General features: G+C 38.7%; 1 protein-coding gene across 5 annotated transcripts in view; it reads right to left on the bottom strand.

Annotated features, from left to right (window-relative positions):
- LOC145353312 (glutamate receptor ionotropic, kainate 1) overlaps positions 1–7,832 on the bottom strand; it is a 304,940-nt gene extending 297,108 nt beyond the window's left edge. For all 5 annotated transcript variants that reach the window (XM_080203956.1, XM_080203958.1, XM_080203957.1 and 2 more), the window contains exon 1: positions 7,380–7,832. In XM_080203956.1, coding sequence (XP_080060082.1) covers positions 7,380–7,500 — 121 coding nt within the window. In that variant the 5' untranslated portion in view covers positions 7,501–7,832. The remainder of the gene's footprint in view (positions 1–7,379) is intronic.
- Positions 7,833–12,420: the final 4,588 nt, after the last annotated feature.

Genomic DNA, 12,420 nt, shown 5'->3' with positions numbered 1-12,420 from the left:
GGTACCTGCATTCCCATGTACCTGCTTTGTGCACTTTGAGATGGATGTCACAGGTTTGGGAGGCTCTAGCAAGGTGATTCAGTGCATCTTGTAGGTGGGACACTCTGTAGCCGCAACATGCTGGTGGTGGAGGGGTTAGAAAAAGTAGCATCCCTGTGGATAGCTTTGTTCAGCATTTGGTTGAGTTTTCCTCTTAAACTAGTGCATTTGCTGTTCTCTTTTTATTCTAAGGACAACACAATATCTGAACTCATATTTTAAATCTCATCTATCTATTTCTTTCACCTGGGCTAAGAAAAACTGTTTTACTTAAAAATGTTTTAATTTACTTTTACATTGTTGCATTGTTGGAATTTATTGCCCATCCCTACAGTTCAGTGGCTCGCTAAGCTACTTCAAAGGGCAGTAAAGAGTGAACCACATTGTTGTGGAACTGGAATCAGAAATAGGCAAGAATGGACAAGACCTATTGGTTTTCATGATAAACGGTTATAGAGAATCAGTCAGATTTTTACAATTCATGATTCCATTTTTATTGATACTTGTTTATTCTGTTCATATTTGCTTCCTTATAGAATTGAAATGGTAGGATTTGAACTTGCATTTCTAATAGGTCCAGTAAACTAACCACTGTGCTTGAAAGAAACTATTTCTTCATTGCTTTCACAGACTCAGTCAATAGTTATTGCCTTTTGTGTTTGAATGCTCCACCTTATTGAAGTATTGGCAATCTTGGTTTTACTATCTCCACAGATAGTGCTAAAGAACCTCCACAAAGTTTAGAATCCTGTTTCATGTCAAAAATATACTTTTGGATCCAAGAACTGAATTCTTTCTAGTCTATCCAAGGCTTAAATGTTGCTCTTATATCAAGAGATATTCTCTCAAATCTTCTCTTATAATCTCAGGTAAGATACAACATCATTGTTATTCAGCTCACAATTCTAATTTCACCCTCATTTCCAACTTCTTTTCTCCATTACAACCTTTTTTAGTTTCTCTATACTTTAATTACTCAGCTTAGTGCCATTTTGAACGTTTTACTCTTGCCAAGCTCCAAAAACACTCTCTCAATCCACAAATGTTAAAATAAAGACTCAATCTTGCCCCCACTAAAACATCATTTCCCCATTTGGTCGTCTTCTCTCAGCATCTTTTCAATCTTGGTGATCCCGTCCATGATAAAAATTGGATTGAATGTTCCACTTCAGAGTTTTCACTTGAAGATTTCAATATTAAAATGGTTAACCACACTTTTTGGAGAAATGTACAGGAAGCTTTCCAAGATTCTTAACTTATGGCATGTCCGGAATAGCAGCTTTTGATGGTCTATTTCTGTCGCTGTCACTGTTGATAGGCATAATTAATATTTTAAAAATCCATATAATTAGTGCTACAGAGTACTTAAATATAAACTTCTTAGGAATGATAAACAACACTCATTTTGTTAGCTTCCGCAGGCAGCTTCACTTTATATTGTACTGAAATATATATGACAGCATTCAAAACATGTAACCACTGAAAGGTTTATTGGAAGTTAACCTAAATTATTTAATTTAACTACTCCTGGAACCTGTGTCTAGACCAGTAATTTTAAAATATATTAAATTTTCCCTTCCCTGATGCTTATTAATGTGGAGGAATTAGTCCTGCAAAGGAAGTCCTTAATCCTGGTCTGCACGTTCCCAGAAAGAGCTGGCCTCTAGTTGTTCCTTGGTGCAACAGATTTTTTTGTATTCTTTTTACCCAAGTTATGTCAAGCCAACATGTATTTGGGAAGATTTGTCATTACAAAAATCCCAGAACAAATGTATCAGAAAAGACTTTCACATTCTTATTGTAGGGAATACCTTCTCCAAAATGCCAGTGAGAGGAAAACAGGAAGATTTGACACAGTGCAAAGTTAATTCCAATAATTGTATATTGAGGAAGAATGGGGTTTATTTCCAAGGTAGTGAATCACAGAGTCCCAGACAGTCAGAGTAGACTGAATTATATTGTCTTTCAATGATCCCTAATCCTTCCCCAGTTGGGAACAGCTGTGCTTAATTACCATTGTAAGGCATGCATTTCATTGCAACGCAAACTCAGCATGAACATGAAGGCTGCTGTAAGAGGGAGCAAAATGAAGCTTTTGAGGTGACAGGAATTGACAAAGTCAACGTAGACAAATAATTCACTATTTCAAATAATTCAGATGTCAAATGCTAATTTTGAAATTATGAAATCAACAGGAAGCCAAGACAGGCAAAACTTTTTTCCACTTAATAGTATGAACGTGAGATAAGTAACTGGGAAAATCAAATGAGGATGTTAGCAAAAAAAAAGTTCAAGAGAATTGTGATAAATTATCTTAAATGACAGAAAAGATTGAGGGCCCTGGTGAAGGTTAGGTGAGAAGTTAGGGTTGATCTAAGGTTTAATAGAAATGTAATTAAAGCACAATGAATGCTGAACTATTGCCCAGGATTTTCATTTATGACGATCAACCATCTGCTTTTGTCTGTGAGAATAAAAGCAGACAAGAAATGAATTGCAGAATGAAATGCAACAATAGATATACCTGAAATTTTTTAGTACTGCAGGGTGGATTTTACTGTTAAAGGCAAAAGGACAAGGCTAAAGTTCGTCATAATTTTCAATAGCAAGGTCACTATCTTCATCATTTCTATTTCAGAGGTATTTTGTAATTTGCATATTCTTAAATCATGAAGTACTTAACGGCTAAAGTATAACTAATGTTGCAGAATTGGAATTTAATACTTGACTTAACTTTCAGTGTATGGATGAAATAATACTGCACTTTCATAATTCCAAGCTGCTGAAACACCTGCTTGACCTATTTCCTATTGTTATGGGTCAGGTTAGAAACTCCAAAATACTTTATGGAGATCACCTGAACAATAAGTTTTGCATCTTGAATTTGGCTAGGATGAGCATATTTTCACTTCAGGTATGATTCGATAATCCATTAGAGAGCCTTTATCAAACAAAGTTTGTTTAAGAAGATAATAAACACATATAAAAAGAAAATTAGCAATACCTTTTACCAATTACAAAAAAAACACAATAATGTATTAAGCCTTAATTGAATATTAAAGCTGTTCCAACAAATCAAAATCTTTCATAGACAAAATTCTTTACACAGGCTTAACATAGCATAGATTAAAATCTCACTTGGTTGAAACTGATCTTTTTTGAAGCCTGCATTTTCCTTCCAGAAGGCAAAATATTGCCTTGAGATACCCAGCAGAATTTCCAAACAGAACAGGGGGAGAGAGAGAGAGACTTCAGCTTCTTCCTTGCTTGATGCCCCTGCTAAAACTAAACTGCAGCCTCAGAACTGTCAAAGCTGAAACCTTAAATTCACTGGAAAGAAAAACTGTCCAAAAGCACATGACCTTTTCTCCTAACAATGCAGGATCATAAAACTAATCCCAGAGTAAACACAAACAGCCCCATTTATCACTTAAGAAGCAATAAAAGGACAATTCTAGTCAAGTCAACGACAATGATATTGCCGAAGCTGTGAGCTGCAGAAATCGTGTTTAAAAAACTCTCTTAAAGGGAACTAACGTCATGCTGATCTGCTGGTCTCCTTTGAAATCAAAAGAAATAAGTTGATCTTGTTGATTTTAAATGGGTGCTGAATATGCTGAACTATCCAATCCAAATTGTGTTTTGAATCCTTTGGGAACTACTAATGAAAAAACATTCACTTAAAACAATAAAGGCACAAAATACACTACAAGCGCAGAGGTCAGGTTGCAACATAATCGCGATGCACAACACGATCATCAATATATTGGTAATCTTATCTAGAAAATAAATCAAAACTTTATTTGACTCAATCTAATATATTAATGTTTAAATAAGATTGGCTTTTTTAAAGGGATAGAAATCCCCTCGATTTTAAATCAAAAGTTAAAAAGTGAGATGAAAAGGTGACAATAAAAATCATAGAAATCATTCATTTTTTTTAAATTTACCTGTGTGTGTTTCTTTGTTTGCCTTTCTTCTTATTTTTAGTCTGTCTGATTTTTGTATAAGGCTTATTTTGGTATACATATTTTTTCCATTTTGTAGGCAAGAACAGATTGCAATTAACATTCATTACTTTTAGCAATTACTGTAAAATCTGATAGAAACAAAGATGATAGCTAACCAATAAATCAAAGAACCGTCAACTGAGGGGACAACTGAGAGGGCAAGGAACTTGTTTGAGAAAGTAAAGAGGCAATAAGACTGTGGGCTAAATAGCAGTACAGCAAAAAGCATGGATAAAATTCTTCATTTTTAGTTTACAAAATCATTTAAATATTATTTCATTCTGGGCAAGGCTAAAATTTTAATGCTGAGATCATGAATTGTACATTTCTGAAACGGCTTTCAATGTTTAGTTGGAATGCAAAAAAGAAAGTAGGAATGTAATTAAACGCACAATGAATTCTGAACTATTGCCCAGGATTTTCATTTATGACTATCAACCATCTGTTTTTGCCTGTAAGAATAAAAGCAGACAAGAAATTAATTGAGGAATAAAATACAGCAGTAAGTATATCTGGATTCTAGTACTTTAGTGTGGATTTATTGTTAAAGACAAATAGACAAGGCTAAAGAATTTTTTTTATAATTTTCAATAGCAAGATGACTAGCTTTATCATTTCTATTTCAGAGGTCATTTTGTAATTTGCATGCCAAAATGGAGAACAACTTTGCTGATGTTTGATTAGCAGCTGTTCATTCATATCCCATCTGTACCTGAAATGTTTATTCATCTCCCTCTGCTTTTTGGTAGGCTTTTTGTATTTACTCCATTATTTCCCTCTTCCAAATTCTGCTTCCAGCATGTAATTAATTTGCTGAAACTCAGGATTTTGCCAGTAGGCTCTTTAGCCAACCATTAGGCTTCTTTTACCTTCAAGTGGGGACGTTCTTAACCTCCACCAGGCACTCCCTATCATTGTACAATCCAGGTGAGAAATTCACTGTCTCAACTGTGCAATTGTACCCGTCCATTCCAATTGCATACCCATTATCTCCAATGAGTGCCACCAATCACATCATGCCCCCTAAGCACTTTTTGTTATGTTTCACTCCTCTTGGTTTTTCAGCCCTTTTCTATTCATGATCCTCCAAATCATGTACAGTGTTACAAGTAAAAATAATGGGAGGCTGATCTGTTTCCAGGTCTCTAGCCATATATTTTTGAATCATCCACCAAGAAAGTAATCACAACATCATTCCATCAGCCTGCTCACTTCCACCTCCCCTCCCCACTGCTCCCTTCCTCCCCTACTAAAAAAAGTAGCACCCTCCTTTATTACCACTTCTCCCCATACAATACAGCCCAGTCGAGATCAGGAGCTCCCTCTAGTGGGTTGTTCACTACGGCACTATTCCTTTCTTTCTACCACACTTGGGCACGGGGCCCTTCACTGCAGCTACTTGGTACCTCTTTCGCAAAAGTCAGCTGAGATCAGGAGTTCTCTAGAGCTTTTGTACATCCAGTCTACCGTGCAGTCTGCAAAAGGTGCTGTGGTGTTTATCATGTGAACAATACAAATTCAGAGAGACTTACTCAACACTACGAATCTTTACAGCCTTTTTGATAACCCAGTAGGTAATGTGTATGAACACATGACTACCCAATCATACTGCCACGAATAATGTTCCTCTCCTGAAAGCAAATAGCTAAAGTAATGGACCTGTCCATCCATTTGAATGTATGTATGACAAATGAACACATTTGTACTTCCATCCATGAGAATTAGTTCTATTTAATTGACAGTTGGTGTTCAGATGGCAACAACCCTTGATATTTGAGTTTTGAAAAGGTGGTAATAATGGGAACGGTGGCCAGCCAGTTTTAATTGAAAAAAATCTTTTGGTATCATCTTTACTATTATTGTTTCATATTCTGAATTAAAAAAATGCAACCCTTTAATCTATTCCAAAGGACAATTACAGTGTCAGTGATGCAAATAAAATACAATAAGTTTCACAATTTCATATTATTGGTCCGACTTGGTCATAGGAGATGCTAGAAGGGTTGCAGTACTGATTGACTGCTTTATGGCGCTGCTCCTACTGCTATTGATCAAGGTAAAAACAGGCCACCCACTCCAGCGTTCACATCTAGGAAAGGACAGCTAAGGAGCTGTCCATTCTGCTGACTGGTACTGGTACATTCTGCTACTGGATAAATGCTGAATAAAGTCACTCATCACAGAAGAAAAAAAGATCTCAATTGAATGTGTCCCATCGTAGTTGACAAAGAGACGCCAAATCCGATATTTTCGAGTGGAAGCAATCCAACTGCCCCACGGTTTGGTTGTATCCTTGTTTTCAGTATAAACTTGGGAAGCAAAGCAGTCAGGTCAAGCATTTCCGAGAAAAGATTACAGATCTCAGCTTAGCGCTCTTGCGGAGATATTTAAACACATTAAACGGCTCAAATCAAAAGAACCCGTCCGATCAGCTTCTGTGACAGGGAAGTTTGAAGTCAGCAAACATTAATTCCAAACTGGACCGTATGGAGCTGCTTACATGAGAGGGAAACGACTGAGGAGGGAGATGACTTGATAGTCAACAGATTTACCGTCGGCAAATCCAGACGGTTTTTAGAAGGTTTCCAGGGTTTAAGAATCATATTTTCGGCCACCTTTCCGGGTGGTTAGCAATATCTGTAATAGGTGAGCTGACTGAGTGGATAGATAACATCTGGAACCCCCGAGCCCTTCCATCCAAGGGTAAATACTGTATCTCCAGCCGCCTCATTGAAACGTGTACCCATGCTGACTTGGAACTGGAACACATATCCTCACTCTTAACCTTTGGAAAGTGCCAGCTCTTAACAGACAGTTGTCAATTCACCAATGGCTTAATTCTGCCGTCAGCTTGAACCATGAGCCGACAGCACACACACACTCCTTTGTAAAATTGGGAACTTACTCCACTATATTGGTCAATGTCTTTTTTTTGTTAAAGATTGTGGAAGTTGCGTTGGGGGACTGAAACAATCCTTATAAACAACGGATCCAAACATTAAAATCCATCGAGGGGACAGGCTCAGTAGGATCTGCATTCTCCCGGGATCTGAATCAGCTGGGGCTGGGATCCCAGAGACAAAGATCAAATCAATGCTGCTGACATTTTCAACTTTCCAAGACATACAACCGGCCGCTTTGCTGTGTTAACACTTTACCGCATTGTCTGCTACAGGCAAGAAAGAGACTCGCAAACACTCGCACTTAATCCTCATTTTCCTCCAACACCAAGATCACTAAAAAATATTTACAATTTATAAAAAAAACACTAACTGTGCTCATCACCATAAGCGGAAAGTGTTCAATGAAACCAAGTTGGAAGAAACTTACCAATCCTGAGGACTTGTTGAGAACTCTGCGAGGGAACTACAAAGATATACAGGAGTAAGCAAAGTGCAGATTTCGTATCCCGGAATAACACGTTCGGATCGCAGCACATGGTTCTTCTCATGGCTTGTTCTCGCTCACTCTAAATCAGACGACAGGATTTGTTGGGATCCGGCACTCGGCGACTCTGTCCCCATTTCATATTAACCCTGCTGGGTGTACGGCTGGAGTCACTGAATAATCCTGGCCGCCTATCCCCTCCTCAATGCACCAAGCACACACACACACACACAGGGCTCGGAGGAGTCTGCGAGACACACACTCACTCGTCCCCCTCACACACACATACACACCGCTACCCGTCCTCTAGGAGCTGGAGCTGGCCAGTGCTTATGTCCCACAGCTGGGTCAGGGCTGGCCGTTCAGTGACATGAATGGGCGGGTGGCTGTGAAACACCGTCGGAGAGGAGGTGCCTCGCCGCAGCGTCCGGGCTCAGTGTGCACCAGCCCGCGGTTATACATCAGCAAAGCGATGGGGATCAGCCAGGGAGAGAGAGAGAAATCCCAACCTCACATTTAATCCTCATTCCCACCGGTGACGCTACTGGGCTCAGAACTGCAGTCAAACCTTTGTACTGACAGAGCTGGAACGACACACTCAACTTCAGACACATCTACACAACATAGAATCATTGTCCTTGTTGTTCTGCATAGATAAATTTGTTTCTGTAATACAATGATGAATAGTTGTTCCTGATCTGACCTGTACTCCGCGGGCATTGAACTATAGGTTTTGCCTGTGTGAACTGCTACAACTCTTCCCCGCCATCCCCCAGCCCAACTCCTTTTCATGACTTTTGGCCATCCCAGTTCAAACCAATTGACAGAACTGAGAACCTACATTCAGTTATCTTAGCCCTAAATGCTGTTGCCAATCTTCCCTTACAGCCCCATGCCAACCACTAGCTTACACTAAATTCCTTTTTTTACAATGTTTGAATTGAATGTTTTCCTGCAACAATGGAGTACCTAACCTACCCAGCAATGGTTAGCCGCACTCTACCCTGTATAGTCTTAACCAATTAGCATGTTCTCACAACATCAGCGCTTCCGTTTAGATTTCGGTAACTATTTCTAAACACATTTCAAAAGTCAGCCATTGGTAATACTTGATGTTAAAAGTCATCTGAACCTTTGAAAATTGGCTTCCTGCGCCGTTGGAATTACTCTGATTGAAGTGGAAATTATTGGCTACCAGATTCCACTACTAAGGGTTAGAACCTCAATGCAGACTGTAGGGATATTTATTTTTCAAACTATTGCTCTTTCCGAGTGCTGAGTGTGCGGGATTTTGGTGCAAGAAATGTACATGTTGAGCAAAATTTAATTTTTGATCCCAGAGGGACGTAATATTTATTCACCTCCATAGCAAACATTTCTTCTTACCCAGTTAGTAAACAATTATTTAAAAAAAGGTAACTCTCTTTACATTGCAGCTGTCAACTCAATTCTTTGAAGATGATGTTAGTAGATATCAATGGACATTGACAGGTTGGTGGAATGAGTGAATATATAGCAGATTAAGTTTAACAGAGAAATGTGAAGTGGCATGTTTTAGTAGCCAAAAGGAGGAGGGACAGTGTAACCTAAATGATGCAATGCTAAAGGGGGTGCAGGAACAGGGACACCTGAGGATAAATGCACACACATTGGTGAAGGTGACAGGGCAGGTTGAGAAAGTGATTTAAAAGGCTTTATGAATAGAGGTATAAGAGCCCAAAGCAAGGATGCATTGATGAACATTTATACAACACTGGTTTGGCTTCCACTGGAGTATTGTCTCCAATTCTGATCACCAGATTTTCAGGAGCTATGCAGGTACATTGGAAGGGGTGCAGAAAACAATTATGAGGATGGTTCAAGGGTTGAGAGATTTCAGTTATAATTGGGGATGCTGGGGCGGTTCTCTTTGGAGAAGACAATATTGAGAGATGATTTGATAGATCTGAAAGTCATGAGGGAGACCAAGCAGATAAAGCAAAACTATTCTCATTGGCTACAGAGTTGAAAAGCAGAGAGAACTGATATAGTGTGATTGGCAAAACAATCAACAGTGAAAAGAGGAAAAGGTTTTTTAAACACACTGTGTGGTTAGAACCTGGATGTCCTTGTACATTAGTCACTGAAAGCAAGCATGCAAGTATACCAAGCAGTTAGGAGATGTATATTGGCCTTCATTGCAAGAGGATTTGAGTACAGGAGCAAAGATGTCTTACTGCAGCTGTAACGGGGCTTTGGTGAGACCACACCTGGAGTATTTGCACAGTTTCCATCTCCTTAACTCAGAATTGATTTATATGCCATGGACGGAGTGCAGTGAAGATTCACCGACTGATTCCTGGGATGGCAGGACTGTTGTATGAAGAGAGATTGGGTTGACTAGGCATGTATTCACAAGAGTTTAAAAGAATGAGAGGAGACCTCTTTGAAACATATCAACTTCTGACAGGGTTGGACTAACTGGATGCAGGTCTAATCAAGATCGTGCTGGAGCATGGCAACTTCTTGCGAGCTGTCCCCTGCATACCCTCTAATACCATCTTTTACTCCTGTTCTATGTTCTGCACCCTATCCTTTCCTTTTCCCCTATGTACTCTATGAATAGTATGTTTTGTCTATATAGCACAAGAAACAATAATTTTCACAGTATCCCAATAAATATGACAACAATATGTTAAATGAAATATTTCTCCAGGCTGAGGGTCTAGAACTGAATGTCTGCATACAGGTTAGGCCATTTCAAACTGAGATGAAGAGAAATTTCTTCACTCAGAGCATCATAAAACTTTAGAATTCTACATCAATTAAGCCTATAGAGGCCAAGTCACTGAATGTATTTAAGAAAGAAATAGATTTTGAAACATTAAAGCCATCAATGGGTAAGGGGAGAGTGTGGGAGTATAGCATTGAGATACAGGATCAGCCATGATCAGATTGAATGGTGGAACAGGCTTGATGGGCCAAATGGCCTACTCCAGTTCCTAATCTCTATATTTCCATCTGGAATGCACCACCCGTGTACGTAGAGGACGCAGTTTCAATCATTGCTTTTGAAAGATAATTTGATAATTAGCTGAATAGAAAATACTTGCAGGGCCACGGGGAAGAACAGAGGGGTGGGACGAGTCAATTGATCTTGTAGTGAACTAGCAGAGACAATAGCTGCATTACCTCCTTCCCTGCCTTAAGCCTTCTATGAATCTATAATTAAAAGACTGTCTGCCACCATTTACAAACTAAAAAGCATTAACTGTGGATGTAAGCCTCTTCTACAGTTACCTCCTTTCTTAGCTTCATGATTTTCACAGGTTCATGATCTGGTTCAACCTTTTATGTGTGCATGTACTGAGCCCAATTTAGACTGACAGACATTTGCACTCTGAGAAAATGATGGAGCCAGGTTTAGCTGACAAAATAAAGAATAAGGCTGACTCAGACATTTACACCCAAATTTAACACATGCAAACTAATGACATGTCCATCAGTAGTGGCATTGACACACTAATCTTGGTCTTCCATGGATACATTAACCGAGAATTTCTTATGTATTTGTACTTACAGATGCACATAACTGGAGCCCAAAACAAAGAATTCTGGACACAAGTACTGTATGTAAGTAGAATCTCCCAAGTCTTTTTTAATGATCTATTGATCCCTTCAATCTTCCTCCACCCATAATAATGATGCTACAGCCAAGTTCAGAGTTTTACACATGATACATACAACATTTTTTATCCTTTTCCAGGATATGGGCATCGCTGCTTAGGCCAATGTTTTTTTGCCCATCCCTAAATGCCTATGAAGCATTGGGAGGGAACTAAATTCTTGAACCACTGCAGCAATGTGATATAGGTACATCCATGGTGCTGTTAGTGAGGGAGTTCCAAGACTTTGGTTTAGCAACAGTGAAGGAATGATGATATATATTGCAAGTCAGGATGGCAAGTGACTTGGAGGGTGTTAGAGGGATTCAAAATACCCTGGGACTAAAACACTAATAAAGACTCTTGAAACAGAGTGGATTAACATAGGATAAGAATCACAGACTGACACATATATATATTACAGAGGTATTGTCTGCATAGAAACTCATATAACCACAGTTAGAGAATTTAAACATGGATTTCTGAAAAGTGTGTTATTGAAAGGGCTTGGCTAATGACATTAGAGTTCTAAGGCATCATGGGAAAATAGTCAAGTAAAGTGGATCACATTCTTTATAACAATACATTCACTGAAGCATAGCTTTTATCAGCATGGACTCTAGACAGTCTTTATGAATAGAAAATTCATAAGCGAAGGACAATGCTAGCAAACTCAGACAGCTTAATGAATAAACAAAGCCTTTAATGAGATAAGATGCTCCAGAACTATAACAGGTGGCCATGGGAAAGGCAGTCAGAAATCACTCATAACCATTGTTCCCATTCTGTCAGAGAATAAATGTAATTGGCCAAGATATATGACATTTATTAATAATGATTGATCTGTACTAATGATGATTGGTTTATTTCTAACTGGGATAAGCCAGTCGGTGTGTAAAATGACTTTTGAAAGTTGTATAATTATATTGTCGATCTAATGTAACTTCAGAGAAGTATTGGATCGCACTGTCCTTCTCTCCTAGCATATGTTGGTCAGTAAAGAAATGTCTTTCACCAGGATACTGTAGTCACGAGTCTTTGTATTAGTTAAAGTTAAACTCAATGCTTATCCCCTGAAAAAATATCAGTAGAGAGGAACCCATTCGTTAGTTGCCCTTGTCTTTCGAGGCAGTAGAGGTTGTGGATTTGGAAGGTGCTGACGAAGATGTTTGCTCAAAGGTTCTTCCCAATTTCCTGGATTTTGTGATCTGCAAATAATTAAGGCCTGTCATCTCTGACCTCAAAAAAAGTTGCCTGCAAAGAGTTAGTGACCTCTGTTGTAGGAGTTTCAATCTGGCTATAAGGCAAGAGGATGTTTTGTAGTGCATGATGTCAGCAAG

Source organism: Carcharhinus amblyrhynchos, chromosome 15 (genome assembly GCF_965287045.1).
Source record: "Carcharhinus amblyrhynchos chromosome 15, sCarAmb.v2.hapA, whole genome shotgun sequence".
Taxonomy (NCBI): Eukaryota; Metazoa; Chordata; class Chondrichthyes; order Carcharhiniformes; family Carcharhinidae; genus Carcharhinus; species Carcharhinus amblyrhynchos.
Note: the sequence above shows the minus strand (reverse complement) of the source record. Positions and strands in the feature narration are given on the sequence as shown.